At 39.6% G+C, this 19,072-nt stretch overlaps 1 protein-coding gene across 1 annotated transcript; it reads right to left on the bottom strand.

Annotated features, from left to right (window-relative positions):
* Positions 1–211: 211 nt before the first annotated feature.
* Positions 212–14,804, bottom strand: LOC117294736 (fucolectin-4-like). The gene is made up of 7 exons (XM_033777250.1): positions 14,731–14,804; positions 13,372–13,529; positions 9,161–9,224; positions 5,051–5,158; positions 3,372–3,461; positions 2,168–2,410; positions 212–354 (listed from the first exon to the last, which is right to left on the bottom strand). Exons 2-7 carry the CDS (start codon positions 13,426–13,428, stop codon positions 212–214), a joined length of 705 nt encoding a protein of 234 aa, XP_033633141.1. The 5' UTR covers positions 13,429–13,529; positions 14,731–14,804.
* Positions 14,805–19,072: the final 4,268 nt, after the last annotated feature.

The following is a 19,072-nucleotide window of genomic DNA, read 5'->3' as shown; positions in this document are numbered from 1 at the left end:
CCTCAGTAAGTAAAATTTCAAGGGAAGCTTTCTACTGTCATAACCTTCAAAATATTTAAGTTTAATGTAAATCTGTGGACATTGTGTTTTGTGTTAGGAAAAGGTATATGCACCCTTTAAGAAGAAGCTTTTTAATATTACATACAAATGAACATTATAATTCAAAACAAACCTGTTCTGGACTCTAAGTGACAGTGGGATTAATTAGGCATCATATGATTGACTTACCGGTGACACTAAAACCTAGCCCTTTAAACTTGCCAATAAAACCATCGGCAGCCATTTCCGCTGGGAACTTGGTATCATCGTATCCAGAGCTTTGTTCGGTCGGGGAGTTCAGAATGGAGAGTTTCCCTGGGTTAGAGGTAAATTTGAGGAGGAGGTGAATTTGGGATTAGATGTAAATTCGGGTTGGAGGTTAATTAGGGTTGAGTTTAACTTGGGTTTGAGGTTAATTGGGGTTGGAGGCTAATTTGGGTTCGGGGTTAGAGATAAATTGTGGTTTTAGGGTTGTTTTGAATTTCAGGTAAATTTGGGTGAAGAAGTAACTGTTTTATGTATAGTGATGTAAACACAAATAGAATATCAATAACTTATAATGGGGTGAGCAATGAAACCATGACAACAGCAGGATTTAAACCTAAGATTTCTGTTCTCTATCAATAATATACTTGTTGAGATATGGTGTTTGGTTTGCGTATACCAAATGATTTATCCAAAATCTTAAAGTGTCATTCATTGTGTCTACCATAACTTTAACACGGCTTCTGACAAATGGCGTACTTCCAATTGCCAGAATCTTTGTTCGGGACCACAGTCAGACAACCGTACCCTGCCGTATGGGCAGAGATTGTTCACAGTAATTATTTTACCGGACTTTGGAAGCGGCAGAGGTAACTGTTCTTTTAAAGGATTTGGGTACTTGTTCAAAATGTCCATAGATTTACATTAAACTTACAGGGTTTGAAGATAATGGTACTGGAAAGCTTCCCTCCAAATATTACTTACTGAGGTGCTGTAGTAAAACAATGTCATGAAAATACGTTTGTAATTGCTTAAAATAATTTTCGTCTCATGAGACGACGAAAATTATTTCATGACATTGTTTTACTCATTTCCTCAAAACTAAAGCACCTCAGCACGTAATATTTTGAAGGAAGCTTTCTACTATCATTATCTTCAAACTGTGTAAGTTTTTTTTTTTTTTTTTTCTACAAAAGTTACATACACCCTTTAAAGGGGATGCAACTTAAAGACAAAGTATATTTGCCTTTTGGAACCGTTCGATTGTTTTATATAAAATGTATGATGTACACAACACAACCAAAATCATACTGATCGAAACGTCGAGTTGAAACCAACGGTTCTTTTCAGAACCACCCCAACTCGTTAGAAATAGTCATTGAATGGTGTTACCGCAGACCTTTCCATATCGTATTTCCACCATGCAAAGTTTCAAATCCTACAAAACCAAAACCGTTTTTGAGAAAACGCCTAGAAACTAATAGGTGACGTGCACGCATGAAGAATAATCCCTAAAAATTGGGGGAACAATCTGAGCAGCGTTACGCGCTATCGCTTCTAAGTTTCTAGTTTCTGGGCCAAAAAAACTTTTCATAACCACATTATTTCGAATCGAAATGTTTCTCAAAATGCTTTGTTTCATCAAACGGTGACGAGGGTTTTTAAACTTAAAGACACTGGACACTATTGGTAACTTTCAAAGACCAGTCTTCTCACTTGGTTTATCTCAACATACTCATAAAGTAACAAATCTGTGAAAATTTTAACTCAATTGGTCGGCGAGGTTGTGAGATAACTATGAAAGAAGTTGTTTGCTTTCAGATGCTTGATTTCGAGACCTCCAAATCTAGTTCTGATGTCTCAAAATCAAATTCTTGGAAAATTACTTCTTTCTCGAAAACTACATTAATTCAGAGGGAGCCGTTTATCACTTTGTTTTATACCATCAACCTCTCCCCAATACTCGTTACCAAAATAAGGTTTTTATGCTAATAATTATTTTGAGTAAATACCGATAGTGTTCACTGCCTTTAATTTTTGTATTGTCACTAAATTAAGAGTGAATATCAAACGTGTACCTTCCATTTTAAAGTATTTTATGATTTAGTGAAAACATTCGTCTGATTATTACTCCCTGACGTACTTTCTAGTTGTTGACAACGTTCAATAGGATACTCTTCAAGCTTAACTTCATGCAGTTGTAGGTATTGCCTGTACGGTAGAACAACGTTGACCTCACTCGCCAACAACGGCGGGTCACAGTAAACATCAATGACACCGCCATACTTTTTCGTCAAGTGGGGTTCCACAGGTACCCCGCACCGTTCATTCAGATTGTAGAATTGACTGACGCCAGCTCTGACCACAGCATTCCCTAAACGATCACCTGTTAAAGAAAATATTCATGTATAGCTTTCAGTTGTTCGGTATGTTAATGCCTAATAGAGAAAATGTATTCAAGGATTTGGGTACTTTTTGCTACACAACACACAATGTCCAAAGATTTACATTAAACTAACACCGTTTGATGATAATGATAGCAGAAAGCGTACCTTAAAATATGAGTAGCTGAGGTGCTGTAGTTTTTGAGAAATGAGTAAAACAATGTCATGAAAATACGTTTTACATGCTAAAAGAATGTTCGTCCCATGATCTAACAGCTGAAAATTATTTTCATGACATTGTTTTAATCAATACTCAAAAACTACAGCACCTCAGCAAGTAATAATTTCAGGGAAGCTATCATTATCTTCAAACTGTGTGAGTTTAATGTAAATCTGTGGACAATGTGTTTTGTCCTACAAAAAGTACATAGACCCTTTAAGGTACAGAGGATAAAGTGCCTACGGCATTTCTTTGTGGATACTTGATGAACCCCCAAACAAATCTGTCAAGTCGTGATTTGTTTACTCTTTCTACTATCATTATCTTCAAATTGGTAAGTTTAGTGTAATTCCGTGGATATTGTGTTTTTTGCCCTACAAAAAGTACGTAGACCCTTTAACAAACTAGTATTTTGAAGTTGAAAAACTAGTATTTGAAGTCGACAAACTAGTGTTTGGAGGTGACAGACTACGGAAGTTGACAGTCTTGTATTGGAAGTCGGCAAACTAGAATTGGAAGTTTAAAACTAGTACTGAAAGTTAACAAACTAAATCAAAACAACACTTAAACAAATTACACTTCTGAATCGTTGAAAAAAGGGCTCTCCGATGAAACTTCAGAAAAATTGAAGCGCAGCAAACTTCAAAACTACGACCAAATGATAACTAAACACACAAAAGGTCAAATCTGTTCGTAATGTTTAAGCGATTTTGTTCAAGTTGATCTTAAAAGTCAATACTTACTGCAACAGTCTCTACGATTGAAAAGAGTGACCTTTCCAATACAGTGTTCCTCCTCGAGTCGAACAGTCCAGAACGGACGCTCATCGTTCTCTGTTTTAAAAACAAGCAAAACACAATGAGAGCAGTTAGGTAGAAACAGCAACAATGTCTATACAAGTCGTTACTTTAAAGACAGTGGACACTATTGGTAATTGTCAAAGACTAGCCTTCGCAGTTGGTGTATCTCAACATATGCATAAAATAACAAACCTGTGAAAGTTTGAGCTCAATCGGTCATCGAACTTACGAGATAATAATGAAAGAATAAAACACCCTTGTCACACGAAGTTGTGTGCGTTTAGATGCTTGATTTCGAGACCTCAAGTTCTAAACCTGAGGTCTCGAAATCAATTTCGTGGAAATTTACTTTTTTCTCGAAAACTATGGCACTTCAGAGGGAGCCGTTTCTCACAATGTTTTATACCATCAACCTCTCCCTGTTACTCGTCCCCAAGAAAGGTTTTATGCTAATAAATATTTTAAGTAATTACCAATAGTGTCCACTGCCTTTAAAGGCATTGGAAACTATTGGTAATTTTTCAATTTGTTTTAAACATAAACATTACTTGGTAACGAGTAATGGAGAGCTGTTGAAAGTATAATACAGCCCCCTCGAATAGTAACGAATAGTTTTTGAGTAAAAAGCAATTTCTCACTAAAGTATTAGAATTTGATTTCGAGACCTCAGAATTAGAATTTGAGGTCTCGAAATCAAGCATCTGAAAGCACACAACTTGTGGAACAAGGGTGTTTTTTCTTCCATTATTCTCTCGCAATTTCGACGATCAATTGAGCTCAAATTTTCACGGCTTTTGTTATTTTATGCGTATGTTGAGATACACATATTGAGAAGATTGGTCTCTGACAATTGCCAATAGTGTCCTGTGTCTTTAAGCCTGTGAAACCATACACAATAATTCAGTTTTTACCAGAACTGAAGCAAGTGTAATTCTGAATGGAAATGTTGCTCTTTGACCCATCACCTCCAGGGGTGAGTCTAACCCCCTGGATCCAACCCCTGCCCGCTCCCTTGACCCACTCCATCGGTCTTTCATGTTTGTATGGGTGTATGCATTTATATTATCAATGAGGTAGCGTTTTTGCCTTGAAGGGTGGATCCCGAATTTAAGGGCACTGGGCCCGAGTTTTGTTTCCCTTAAGTCGATGGAGATGAAGACGATGACGATGACGATGACGATGACGATGACGGTGACGATGATGGCGATGGTAACTAACACTAACAAATAAATATCAGATTCACGCAACGAACTGTCTTTTTTTTTTTTTTTTTTTTTTTTTTTACCCATACACCTATGTGTGTTAGCACTGTATACTCAGTACTTTCCCGAGTCCTGTGAAAAAATATCCTTTATCCCCGATGCAAATTTAACATCTATTATATCGTTGCGGTACCCGCTGCCAAGACATAGGATTCGAACTGCCTCTAGCTGCCGGGCAACCTCGGTAGTCTATAGTTGGTCAGAGACTGCTCTAGAATTGCAAGGGTCGTGGGTTCGATTCCCACCCCAGTAATATGCCTGTGATATTTTTTTCACATGACTCGGGAAAGTACTGAGTATGGGGGAAAAAAAAAAAAAAAAAAAAACCATCTATTAAACTGTTAATTGGCTTATACTCACTTGTGATGGAGAGGCCATCCACTACGTTTCCGTCCACAGCTTTGGAGGATGAATATATAGCTTGGTAGTCAGAGCTTTGTTCCGTGTGGAATCCGATGATGGACAATGCTGTCAAACAAACAGTCAATTCAATTCAATTCAATTCAAATCAATTCAATTCAATTCAATTCAATTCAAATCAATTCAATTCAATTCAATTCAATTCAATTCTTTATTCATCATGTCCAACATGAAAGTCACTTTCTCGTTTTGCACACAAAAATAGCAGAACAGTATACATGAACCGTAGAAATTTAAACAGCAACAATCTACTAAAATATCACACGGTACATCTAAATAGTTTTTTGTTAAATACACCGGAATTAAAATATTCATCAAAACAGAGAAAAACCCAAGGATGAATTGCAAAGGAAAGAAAGGGGGTGGAAAAGGACAGAAGGAAGGGTGGGGGTGGGAAGACAATACATGGGAACAAGGGAGTGGCCATAGGTGACATGGATTGGGAAGTACGAAGCAGGGGCCTTATTCATGAAGCCTTCTTAGGCCTTAGTAAGCACTTACGTGTTACTAGTTCGTTCTTAGCGAGTTGCGTCATATTCACGAAGCACTCGTAACTTCAATCGAGTGCGTAAGTCCTTACTAGTGCTACGTGGGGTGTTTTCGGCTTCGTAGCGTTTTCTTAAACTCTTTTTCAACATTCCTGGCCAATATTTTCGGGCGAATCGAGCTTTATGTCAATTACAACAAATTTTAATATGTTCTACAATCCTTGCGACATTTTCCCAAACTTTCTCAAAATTTTTGTGAATTTACTAACCTATTTTTTTCTCTCCTTTTTAGTAAATTGTTCGTGATTTTGTTATTTTATTTCGTCATTAAATAATGATTTATGTTTATTTATTTAGTTAATAGTAACAATAATAGTGGGCATTTATAATGTGCGGGTATCCATCTAAATATGCTCATGGCGCAGTGACACAATAAACGGGAAAAAGTTATGAAGTCCTCATTAGATGAGGCTTGAGGGAAGTTTTGAACAAAGCTATTGATCTCTATTGAGATTTTTTAAACTTATCTTTTATTGCCAAGCAGTTGGTTTTTAACACATCTTATTCTGGTTGTAATTTTCTTAGCAATTTTAAGATTAACAGTAGGCACTCCGACATTCTTACTTTCCATCACGGTGATCCTAGAACTGATTTGTATAAATATTCTGCAGTTATTCGTTTTCCTAAAGCGTTTTCTGAACTCAAACCACAAACCCAAAACTCTTTAATTCTTCATTCCTTTCAGACGTTTCGTTCCATCTTGCGAGATAATTTAGCCAACTAAGTTCATTTTGGTTCGGCCCGGTAGGTTCTACGTTTTTAATACATTGGTTCAACTGGCCAAAAGTGTAATTTTTACATGTACACAATTTTATTTCATCTTTGTATTTGTTATTGTTTTACCCCCCCCCCCCCCATTTTAACTCGTATTGGTGTTTCTGCGTCTTCTTTTTTGACAATTTAAGGGTCTAGGCCTATGTACTTTTTAGTTGGTTACTGTACTTTTTTTTTTAACAGATTTACATTGAACTTGCAGGGTTTGGGGATGGTGATGGTGGAGGGCTTCCCTTGGAATGTTGCTTGCTGGTGTGCTGTGGTTTTGGGGGGATGGGTGAGGCAATGTCGCAAAGTTAGTTTTCGTGTCAGTTTTGGCGTGTAGAGGCCAGTTATGGGATGTTTTGGGATAATATCAGGGCTGGTTGATGGGTTTTTGCATGCTGAGACGAAATATGTTTTGTGGCTTGTTTTGCTCATTCCTCAGGGGCTGCAGTTCCTCGGTAAGTGGTATTTCGGGGGAGGCTTTCTACTGTCATTGTCTTCGGGCCCTGTAGGTTTGGTGTGAATCTGTGGACATTTTGAACAAGTACCTTGTGTATATCGTTTGTATTATTGCTTTTTACTTGCCATTTTTTGCTTAAATTTTTACTACAATTTTAGAATGTTTAAGGTAAAGTATATAAATGAGTTTTTTTATGAGCTAGGTCTGGGAGGGCACATCTTTTTTTTTTTACTTTTGACCTTCCCTGGACGGCCTGTGCTTGTTTTATTGTTTTGCTTATCCGAAGAATTAAAATAAGATAAATAAATAAATAAATAAATAAATAAATAAATAAATAAATAAATAAATACACTGGGTGAAGGCCGGTTTACAGTCGGTCGCGCGATGGTCGCGCGATGGAAATCTTGACGCGCTTATCATAAAAACGACACAGTTTTTATGTCTCAGTCTTGAATCGCGCGCAAGATTTCCATCGCACGACCATCGCGCGACCGACTATAAACCGGCCTTAAGATGGGGAGGCGATGACGATTAGTGTTGGATTTGAGTGGACGCAATCTGCCAGACTCATTAAAACAAAACTTTCACATAATCACATTTTAAGGATTGCATGTAAAGGATTACATTAAAGGATTTGGGTACTTTTTCAAAATGTCCACAGATTTACATTAAACTTACAGGGTTTGAAGATAATGATAGTAGAAAGCTTCCATGAAAATATTACAAACTAAGGTTGTGTAGTTTTTGAGAAATGAGTAAAACAAGTCACAAAATAATCTTGGTCTCATTAGACCAACATTATTTTAGAATGTAAAATCCCCTTAACCAGTTACGATATTATAGCAAAACCATAGCATAACTGGTTAATACGTTTCTACATGCTAAAACTGAGATGAAAATTATTACTTTTACTCATTTCTCAAAAACTACAGTACCTCAGTAAGTAAAATTTCAAGGGAAGCTTTCTACTATCATAATTTTCAAACTGTGTAAGTTTAATGTAAATCTGTGGACATTGTGTTTTTTGTTAGGAAAAAGTACATATACCCTTTAAATCGTATGTAGAACAATATACAACAAAAAGCTGTAACCTGCATGTGAGCATTTATTTTTAAAAGGTGGACAGGTTTTTGAGATATTGCTGAAATTCTGTCAGTATCGCTTTCAGATTCAAATTGTTGCGATTATACAAAAATATAAACGTTTTCCATAAGTGCAGTTCGTTGAAGTGAAAAAGTTCTCAAAATGTATTATTTGTTTATGCTTACCAGAGCTGATGCACTTCTTACCAAGTAGTTTGTTATTGCTACTAAATTTCTGCCATCATACACATAAAAAGTAAACAGTTATGTTGGTATTACCGAGTGTCGTTGTCACTCGTTTAATAAATATAGGTTTTCCCGGACAATTTCAACAAAAATTCATTCCTTTTAACTCCTGGCTCATTCAGTTTCGTTTGAAAACAAATACTCCGTTGAATCATAGTTCAACCGTCAAACTGAGTAATTCAATTTCACTAGTTTAGCAATCACTGGTCAAACCAGATCGTTCAATTTCACTAGGAAATGTGAAAATGTTCGCTGCACAGCGCTGAAAAAAGATGCAGGAAACAGATGCAAACTGACCCCATCTTCAGTTGTTTTGCTGCATAAAGCAGCAATACACTTGGTCGGCATTGCCAGAAAAATGCAAGAAAAAACTTGTTTCGAAACGTAGGAATTCACGGCTTTAGCGTTAGTGTAAACTATACGCATGGCAGGCAAATACGTTCGGGTCGATGTTCCATCGAGACAAAGTCTGCCTCGGTTGACGTCACAAAAGGGGTAGGCGGAGTTACCCCCCAACTTTATCTATTAATTGTTTGCATATAAATCGTGACAAACAAATACCATAAAAAATTAATTATTGCTCATAAACATATTATTGAAAAAAAAAATCATATTTCCAGGTTCTTTTAATATACTTTTAAAGTTAAACTTTGGTAAAAAATAATTACGAGTTGTCACTTGTTCAGCGATATACATATAAACCACAAGGGAAACTAACCAGGTAAATTTTGAAATTATTGTTTTGGTGTTGAACAAAGAATTGTCTGGAGTGGGATTCGAATCAACGACCTCCGGATTAACGTGCGGGCGCTCTACCAACTGAGCTATCTAGCCCTATATTGTTTGTTGAGCGATTACAAAACAAAACTGTACCATTTTCCAAGATTTCAGTCCGGGAATGGAGCCTGGGTCACTAAATATTCACCAAAATTTAAATGTCAAAGTTTGTACGTACGTGTGAGTTTATATAGACCGTCATCCACCCCTCCTAAGCCGTCCCAATCATCATTATCTTGAGCCTGTTCAGATTAAAAGAAAAAAAACATGAGCAATCTTGTTATAATCATTTTGGGTCTACCATGAGCTATTGATTTTAGAAGAGAAGACTCACTCCTGTTCTCTTTCAGCTAGAAATTAAACCATCATTTTTACCAAACGTGAGAACGTTTATCGAAATCGGTCCACAAACGTTCAGCCAAGGCGGCCATTGAAGGAAAACACATCGCGAAAGTGTTCTATAAGCCATTTTGAGGTATGGCGGCCGTGATAAGAGTGTACACGGCCATTGAAGGATAACACATCACGAAAGTGTTCTATAAGCCTTTTTTTAGGTATGGCGGACGTGATAGGAGTGTACACGGCCATTGAAGGATAACACATCACGAAAGTGTTCTATGAGCCTTTTTGAGGTATGGCGGACGTGACAGGAGTGTACATTTATTTTTGGTTTGGGTGTATACACACAAATTTATCCAAACCTTATAATAGTGTTGTAGCATTGTGTCAGCCATATCTCAAAAAGGCTTATACATAGGCGTTGGTTTCAGTGTCATAAGGGACAGTGTCATAAGGGAACGTATTCCCTGAGTAGATATACACATTTAAACCGAGGACCTATAACAAAAGAGGACAATACAGTTCACGGTTCGGGAAAGGTCCACAGTTCGAAAACGTGTACAAAACCAATGGGAGCTGTTGCTTAGTTTGAGTATAAAAAAGAGGGACTAAAGCTAGTCCACAGTTACAGGCGTATACAAGCTTGCATGTGTGTGTTTCCCGATGGGGAAAGTAACATAGACTATAGAAAGTCACGAGGACGGTATGGGATAATTTTGTACGCGATTTGATGGATGGTAGACATAATCACCTCTGTCACTCAGAGTCTCAGTTTGATGTTCGATCCGATGTGCAAATTACTAGGATCTAACAATGAAGGACGTTTGTTACGCACGATTGTGTCCGACGGTGACGATTAAGTCCGACATCATTTTTGAACCATTGTGTCCGCCCTATTGTGTCCGTAGAACCATTGTGTCCGCCCTATTGTGTCCTACAAACCAATGTGTCCGCCCCATAGTGTCCTACAAACCATTGTGTCCGACCCATTGTGTCCTACAAACCATTGTGTCCGACCCATTGTGTCCTAAAAACCATTGTGTCCGACCCGTTGTGTCCTACAAACCATTGTGTCCGACCCAATGTGTCCGTAGAACCATTGTGTCCGACCTGTTGTGTCCGTAGAACCATTGTGTCCGACCCGTTGTGTCCGTAGAACCATTGTGTCCGACCCATTGTGTCCGCCCCATTGTGTCCGCCCCATTGTGTCCTACAAACCATTGTGTCCGCCCCATTATGTCCTATAAAACCAATGTGTCCGCCTCGTTGTGTCCGAATTTCGCCAGGTTATGTCTGATGAAACATGTTCGACACACGTTGTTGTTTAAGTTAGTCAACGCCGATTGGATTTCTTTTAAATTAGTCAATATTTTTGTATGGGCCCCAAAATCCCCAAAAGACTTGACCAGTGTTTTGCTAATAGTATTTTTTTAAACATGTGGCTAAAAGAAACTGTTTTTGTTTTTGTTTCCCTATCACATAATATGACCTGCTTTGCAAAAGCTGCTGTTATGTCGCACTTTTGGATGTATACGTGGAGTGGCAAGGGCTTAATTCAGTTTCAATTTGGTGTATGTTATAGAAGTATTTGTAGCATCTTGCCATTCAAAATTATACCACAACTTGCATTCAATTGTTTCAAACCAAGTTCTTATGATTATTCCTATCTAGCCACGGCTAGTGTCGTGTCGTGGCCGAGCGGTTGAGAGTACCGAATTCAAACTCTGGTGTTTCTGATCAGCAGAGTGTGGGTTCGAATCCCCAGCCGTGACACTTGTGTCCTTAAGCAAGACACTTTACCATTGCTTCGTCCTTCGGATGGGACGTAAAGCCGTTGGTCCCATGTGTTGTGTAACGCATGTAAAATAACCCAGTGCACTAATCGAAAAGAGAAGGGGTTCGTCCCGGTGTTCCTGGTTGTGGCTGCTTCATGCGCCGTAGCACCTTGTAAACCCTTAAGTGCTACATAATTGGGTCTCAGAATCCATCACTGCAATAACCTATCTTTCTGACAGTTTGTATATACTAGGCGCCTTGAGTACCTTGTTTGGTAAATACGTGTGCTATATAAGACTTCGATACTATTTAATTATATTATTTTCCCATTAGATTATTCAACTAAACCTTTCACAAATTGAATGTTATGACTTTGTAATTTCAACATTGTGAACTTATACAAAGCCGCGAGGACATGACCAAATAAATCGGTAGCGACAAATTAATGCCAAATACCCACAGTAATATTTACCTGTGGCAACGAAAGCTTTTTTTTTAGGTACCACGTCTGGCAATGTATCGTAAGGAGGTTAATTAAAAAAAATACTTCTTTTACTCGTGCTGTTGCTCAAATTACGAATCCCTTGGCGATCCCCAGAGCGGTCTGTTCTCCCTCGGCATCATCAAGGGAAAATAGAGCGCTTTCTAAGCAATTAACATTAGTTATTCAACATTTGTACATAAAACATATTCAACTCGGTTAATGTTCAGCACAGCCACATGTTTTTAAAAATACTGTTAGTGTTAGCAAAACACTGGTCAAGTTTGGGGGCCCAGAATAAACATTGACTTATCTCAAAGAAATCAAAACGGCGTTGACTTACTTATAAAACAACGTGTGTCAAACATGTTTCATCAGACATACTTTGGCGAAAACAATGCTTCAGACAAGACGGGGCACACACATTGGTTTAAGGACATAATGGGGCGGGGACAATGGTTTGTAGGACCCAAAGGGGCGGACACAATAGGGCAGACACAATAGTTTGTAGGACACAATGGGTCGGACACAATGGTTCTACGGACACATTGGGTCGGACACAATGGTTTGTAGGACACAATGGGTCGGACACAATGGTTTGTAGGACACAATGGGACGGACACAATGGGTCGGACACAACGGTTTGTAGGACACAATGGGACGGACACAATGGTTTGTAGGACACAATGGGTCGGACACAATGGTTTGTAGGACACAATTGGTCGGACACAATGGTTTGTAGGACACAATGGGGCGGACACAATGGTTCTACGGACACAATGGGGCGGACACAATGGTTTGTAGGACACAATGGGTCGGACACAATGGTTTGTAGGACATAATGGGTCGGACACAATGGTTTGTAGGACACAATGGGTCGGACACAATGGTTTGTAGGACATAATGGGTCGGACACAATGGTTCTACGGACACAATGGGGCGGACACAATGGTTCAAAAATTATGTCGGACTTAATCGTTACCGTCGGACACAATCGTGCGTAACAGACGTTCGGAAAAGGCCTAAAGCAGATTGTGTGCGCGTCTTTTTTCTTTATTGATGAGGCGACAAAGCCAAAGCCAAAGGTAAGGTTTGGACAGGGTCCATAAGGAGAAAGAGCAGAGGTTTGAAAAAAGGGAGCACGAGCCGAGTTTCGGAAATGACCAAAAGGGAGAATCGCGAGCCGAGGATTGGAAAAGGCACAGGGGGAGCCTTCTTATAATAGGCATAAAGGGAGCACCAGGCGATGTTTAGAAAAAGCCCAAGGGAGCACGAGCCGAGGTTTGGAAAAAGCCAGCCCACAGGGAGCACAAGCTGAGGTTCGTAAAAGGCCGAAAGAGAGTACCACGAGCCGTAGATTGGCAAGGGCACAGGAGGAGCCTGAGCCGAGGTTTGAAAAAGACCAAAAGGGAGCACGAGCCTAGGTTTGGAAAAGGCCGTATAGGAGCAAGAACCGAAGTTTGCAAAAGACCCAACACTCAAGCCGAGGTTCGGTAAATGCCCGAAGGAAGCACACAAATATTAGCTCCATCCAGATAAGTTCAGAAACATATTATAAACAAATACAGATGATAACCCAGTCTTCATTCTTAGAGGCAAGGCAGATTGTGGTTAGAAGAGTGCACCATATTGGTGGAAATGTTAATGTGTACGGAAACATCTCAAGGGGGCAACGATGCAATGTCAATGGAATTAAAAAAAAAAAGTAATTGCCCCCCCCCCCAGCTTGCCCCCTACCCCTATCACGCCACGGACAGGTGAGAGTAGAGATACAGAACAAATGTTTGTCTTACCACTGCTCCCTTGGTTGTCAAGAAGCTGAACAGTAACACAAGGATGAAGAACTCCATTGTACATTAATGTATTCTCATCTGCTCCTCTCTTCTCACTGATGCAGACACCAATTGATGCTAAGTTCTCTCTCAGTTGCTTTTTATTATAAAAACCCTGGCTATAATATAAGAACATTGATTTACCTAAAGGAAATGACGCCATGGCGGCCATGCTTTCAAGGTTTTTTTTTCGCGTTAAAATCATTACTCAAAAACACATCTGGTTTTGTCAAACTGGACAGCGCTTGAAATAACGTATTAAGCACTCTATACTGGAAACGTTTGGTAATCGTTTAAGTCCAGTATTCTCACTTATGTTCCAACATATGCAGAAAGCAGCAAATCAATGAAAATTGGGACTCAATTGGTCATCGACGTTGCAAGAGAATAGTGATAAAAAACAATCTGTTTAGCTTTCAGATGACTAAAAAAAACAATCAACCGGCTACATCAAATAACAGCCGTGATCTTTGCTGTTGAATGTTGTCATCAGGGTGCGTGACATTGAGCATTAGAAGGCGTCAATTAAACACGGCCTTTGTAATGTTTGTAGGTTTTGAGTGTAGTAGGTTATTGGGTTATGGTTGTGTTTGGTCTTAGGTCATTAGTGTTGGAATTCTTTTCTTTCATCAATTGTAGGCGTTAATGACGTTGTTATTGTTTGTTTGGTTTATAAGTTCCAAACGCCATGTACAGTTTCCTCTTGTACATAATTATCAGATATCGAAGAACATTCAGTCTTTTGTTTCTCATCCAGAGTTTTACCAATTGAGGTGGTTTCCACGACCCCGAAATAACGAATACGGGAATAGCTAGTTGATGGAAACACCAGCAACAAACAAAACGGTGCAAAACTTAAAGGCAGTGGACACTATTGGTAATTGTCAAAGACTAGCCTTCACAGTTGGTGTATCTCAACATATGCATAAAATAACAAACCTGTGGAAATTTGAGTCATCAGTCATCGAAGTTACGAGATAATAATGAAAGAAAAAACACCCTTGTCACACGAAGTTGTGTGCGTTTAGATGGTTGATATCGAGACCTCAAGTTCTAAATCTGAGGTCTCGAAATCAAATTCGTGGAAAATTACTTCTTTCTCGAAAACTATGGTACTTCCGAGGGAGCCGTTTCATACAATGTTTTATACCATCAACCTCTCCCCATTATTTATCACAAAGAAAGGTTTTATGCCAATAATTATTTTGAGTAATTACCAATAGTGTCCACTGTCTTTAAAGCAACTTGAAGTTTGTATACATCAATTGTTTGTAATATTTCGCTGCTTTAAAAATTAAAATAACTGCTGAGAATACTCACATCGCGGGAATGAAGTCCGTTGTCAACAACACCACACGGAGTGGGATAGTGGGTGGTCTTCACAGCGAAACAACTTGTCAGACATAATAATGTTAAATTTGCATCGGGGATAAAGAATACTATTATTATTATTATTATTATTTTTTTTATTTTTTATTTTTTTTTACCCATACACCGATGTGTGTTAGCACTGTATACTCGGTACTTTCCCGAGTCCTGTGAAAAAAATACCACAGGCATGTTACTCGGGTGGGATTCGAACCCACGACCCTTGCAATTCTTGCAAAAATACACTGCTCTAAAATTGCAAGGGTTATGCTTTCGAATCCCACCCGAGTAATATGCCTGTGATATTTTTTCACAGGACTCGGGAAAGTACTGAGTATACAGTGCTAACACACATCGGTGTATGGGTAAAAACCAAAATTAATAATCTTGTCAGACCATGCCCCCTGGCAAGGGGTGCCTTTTTCGCGGCTGTAACCAATAAATGTTTCGGTCATTGGCCAGTGATTTACCAATGGCCAATTCAATCGAAACAGTTATTGGTTACGACCGCAAAATCGCACGGCACCAAGCCAGCGACCACACCAAAGTTTCATCCTGCCAGTAGTAGTCGAGTGCCGTCAATCCCCGAGGTGTAGCCGGTCAGCATCTCACCCAGGACTCTGAGTCGAAGCAGGCCGTAGCGTTGGCATACACTCAAAAGACTTATTATGTTAACCCGCAAGTTGTCAAATGAAGCATGACCACCTGTAGTTATAAAAGAACTCAGGTGTTCAGCCTGGCGATAAGGAATGTTAAGCTCGGTACATGAGGCTGTGTCCCATAAGCAAGACACATAACTAGATGCTTCTCTCAACCCACGGGTATTAATGGACACATGTGAGGGCAGAGATGGCTCTTGTAATGGACCCTTCCCATGAAATATGCTAATCACATTCACGCATGCGTACAGACCCTGTTGGTTGGCAAACGCCATAGAGTTGTGCACTAAGCAGACGCGCAATCGCGTCTGCGTCACGCACCCATTAGCCGTGTACAAAACAGCGCGATGTTCCCTCATTTTGCCAACCAAAACGTTAGTGCGCACGCGCTATGTGCAGTTTACATGTTTCATGGGAAGGGTCTATTGATTTAGCCGAGTAGCTCATATTTGTTGCACAAGGCTGTATACTCCCCCACCAGGGAGCTGAGATGGTTTTAGGAATGATTTAAGGCCCAGTGACCAGGGTTAATAACGGAAGCGCTTTGGGATGTCCTCAGGGGGATTGGCATCGTAGAAGGTGTGTGGCTTAGATCGCGAAAACTCGGGCATGTATACGCGCGTATTGTAGGATTTGACGTGTCTGAGATCCGGGTACTAAGCTTAACCTTTTTAACAAGTTATTTTAATTTAGCAGCGTGGATGCTATTTGTGGTTGCTAAGCACCTCTCTTCAGCCAACAAACAGGATCACACATGTAGATGTTAACAACATTTCAGGGTGGGGCATTTGGGGAAAAGGATTTTCGAAATAGTTACAAAATAGAAGGCAAATTAAAGCTTGCTTATCTCACTTTAGCCACTTCTCTGTTAACGCGGGCTCCACTCAAGCACCGAAGAAAAGGCTCAAAAGGTGCATAATTTGTTATAGAAAAGTATAGTAAAAGAGCCATGGATTAAGCACTTTCTTCGTCCACGGACTTGAACAACTGGGTGGAGAGAAGAAGTAAATTGTATAAAGTGCCTTGCTCAAAGACACAAGTGAGGCAACTAACCAGGCCAGTATAGTGTCAATGCTGTCAATTACATATGTGAAGTTCACAGCCTTAGGCCACGACAATCATATTTTGAGAAGGATATTAACACTGACCCGATGAGCCATTTTGGCTCGGGACAGACTCTTATACATACTGCTGATGTGATTTTCATTCAGAATAGTTGGTGTTGTCTAGTAATACAGTTCATAATTTGTATCTTTACAAGCAGCGGATAAAAAGAGTCTTTGCTTTCCAACTCAAGGCAACCCAAGTAAAGTAAATATCAAAGAGATGACAAATAATATGTGCAGTACTTACTTTTAGCGAGATTTCAGCTATTAAAGGAACACGTTGCCTCGGATCGGTCGAGTTGGTCTTTGAATAGCGTTTGTAACCGTTTGTTATAAAATGCATATGGTTAGAAAGATGTTGTTAAAGTAGAATACAATAATCTACACAAATTTGACTCGAAACTGCATGGTTTTCGTTTTACTTAGGGAACTAACACGGTCGGCCATTCATGGGAGTCAAATATTTGACTCACAAAAATATTTTATTACAAACGGTTACAGACGCTTTGTATAGACCAACTCGTCCGATCCAAGGCAACGTGCTCCTTTAACTTATAGGCAATGGGAGACTTTCAGGACGCTTGGTGGCAGCAGACTTACCAGGTAAAATCCATTATTCTCGGTAACGGCGCGTGCCCAGAACTACGTATACAATGGACATTTACCGGGTAAGTCTGCTGCCACCTAGCGTTCCAAAGTCTCCAATTAGGATAGTAATCTTTGATTCGTTTTTAATACATCTTCTGAGATGAGTTTTGTATTACTTTTCCCAAAGAAAATTAGGTATTATTTCCCCGCGATTCCAACAGGATCCAGCGGGATCCTACCGGTATAGAGAATCGTCCAAGTTTCTTACCAAGATCCCGGTTAAGGTCAGTCAGAATAACAGGAATATCGGGCTGGAACCTGATTATAGGGAAGCCTTTAGGCTATTAATGTGATGCGATGCCACTTTCAACAAAGGCTAGCGGTCTGCTTTCACTGGCAGTCCCAAAAAATGAAGCTGGGATTGTGCCAGGATTCTAGTGGGATCGCACTAGCATAGATAAATATCTTATCTTATTTTTAAACGGGATCCCGGTCACGGTCATTGAGAAGGACTGGGATTCCGGTTAGATCATTATTTGGGATTCCGGTTTGATTAAGCGGGATTTCAGTTGGGCATGTCGGATTCGATTGGTTTAAGCGGAATTCCGCTTGGATTAGGCGGGATTCTGGTTGGATTAGGCAGGATTCTGGTTGGATCAAGTGGGATTCGATTGGTTTAAACGGGATTCCGGTTGGATTAAGCAGAATTCTGGTTGGATTAGGTGGGATTCTGGTTGGATTAGGCAGGATTCGGGATGGATTTAGCGGGATTCAGGTTGAATCAAGCGGGATTCCGGTTGGAACGCGCGGGACTCCAGTTGTATTCCGGTTGGATCAAGTGGCATCCCGGTTGGATCAAGTGGGATTCTGGTTGGATTAAGCGGGATTCCAACAAGCGGGACCCTACCAAAATCCTTGCGCAATCTTATCAAAATCCCGCCAGGAATCCCGCCTCAAGGACGTATCGTAGAATGCTACTTCAATGCAACGACGGTAACTGTCCATATGCAACTATTTTTTGTGGTACCACATTAGTCTACTTAGATTCATTACAATACTTCGATACTACAGTAGACTACTGTGATACATTTGTAAAAAAAATTTTAGGCTAAATCACATTAGGCTATATAATAGATTCCTCTTATCTGAATGATTAAAAATGGAGGCATGGAAAAAGCTACGTCCCCTTTTTTATCAAGATGACGTCATAGTGACTATGCCCGGGGCGCGATAGTCAATTGACTATGCCTGCTCTGAAAATAACGCAAAATTATGTATATTGTACGACTATACGTTCCGTGTCACGGCGCGACCTTTCTTCGCAGACGACCTTTCGCCGTATAGTCAGAGTGTTGATTATAAGATTCTTCAATCGGTAAATACAAGAAATTATAGGCCCTCTGTGATGTCAAAACCATGGCTATGCCCTCAGCTTCGCTTAGGGCATAGTCATGGTTTTGAGCCTATAATTTTAACTGTGCCCCTCATAGCAGTCAATATTTCCATACTGGTACACCATACGAGAGGCTACTGCATACAGCATTGGCTTCTGTAATTTTATATTTGGTTCCTTCCACACCTTATTAGGCTGTACTGGTATACCATAATGAGGCTACTGCATAAAGCATTGGCTACTGTGATATTGCAAAGGGTTCCTGTGATAGACTATACTGGTATACACCTATGAGGCTGCTTATAAAACACAAAATAAATGTTACTGTGACACCACATGTTTTGCTACAACTAACTTTAATAATGTTATGCAACTGGCTAATGTACCTGGGTACAACTATTTGAAATGATATAGACGATGTGACCTATGTTTACATTCAAACCGCCCTCTGTTGAAAAAACAGTGTATACGTCATGTTTCGCCGGGCAAAAAGACACTTAGTCATGGTAAGATTGCACACACTTTCTAGCTGGCTGCCAAAACACAAA

Source organism: Asterias rubens, chromosome 9, assembly GCF_902459465.1.
Source record: "Asterias rubens chromosome 9, eAstRub1.3, whole genome shotgun sequence".
NCBI classification, from domain to species: Eukaryota; Metazoa; Echinodermata; class Asteroidea; order Forcipulatida; family Asteriidae; genus Asterias; species Asterias rubens.
Note: the sequence above shows the minus strand (reverse complement) of the source record. Positions and strands in the feature narration are given on the sequence as shown.

What these genes read in the sequence shown, in the direction of transcription:
- LOC117294736 (XM_033777250.1), bottom strand. Translation starts at nt 13,428, where the DNA reads ATGGAGTTCTTCATCCTTGTGTTACTGTTCAGCTTCTTGACAACCAAG. An exon ending in CGGTCTATATAAACTCACAC is followed by an intron (nt 5,159 to 9,160) that starts GTACGTACAAAC and finishes TTTGTTTGACAG; the next exon opens with CATTGTCCATCATCGGATTC. An exon ending in CAATCGTAGAGACTGTTGCA is followed by an intron (nt 2,411 to 3,371) that starts GTAAGTATTGAC and finishes TTTCTTTAACAG; the next exon opens with GTGATCGTTTAGGGAATGCT.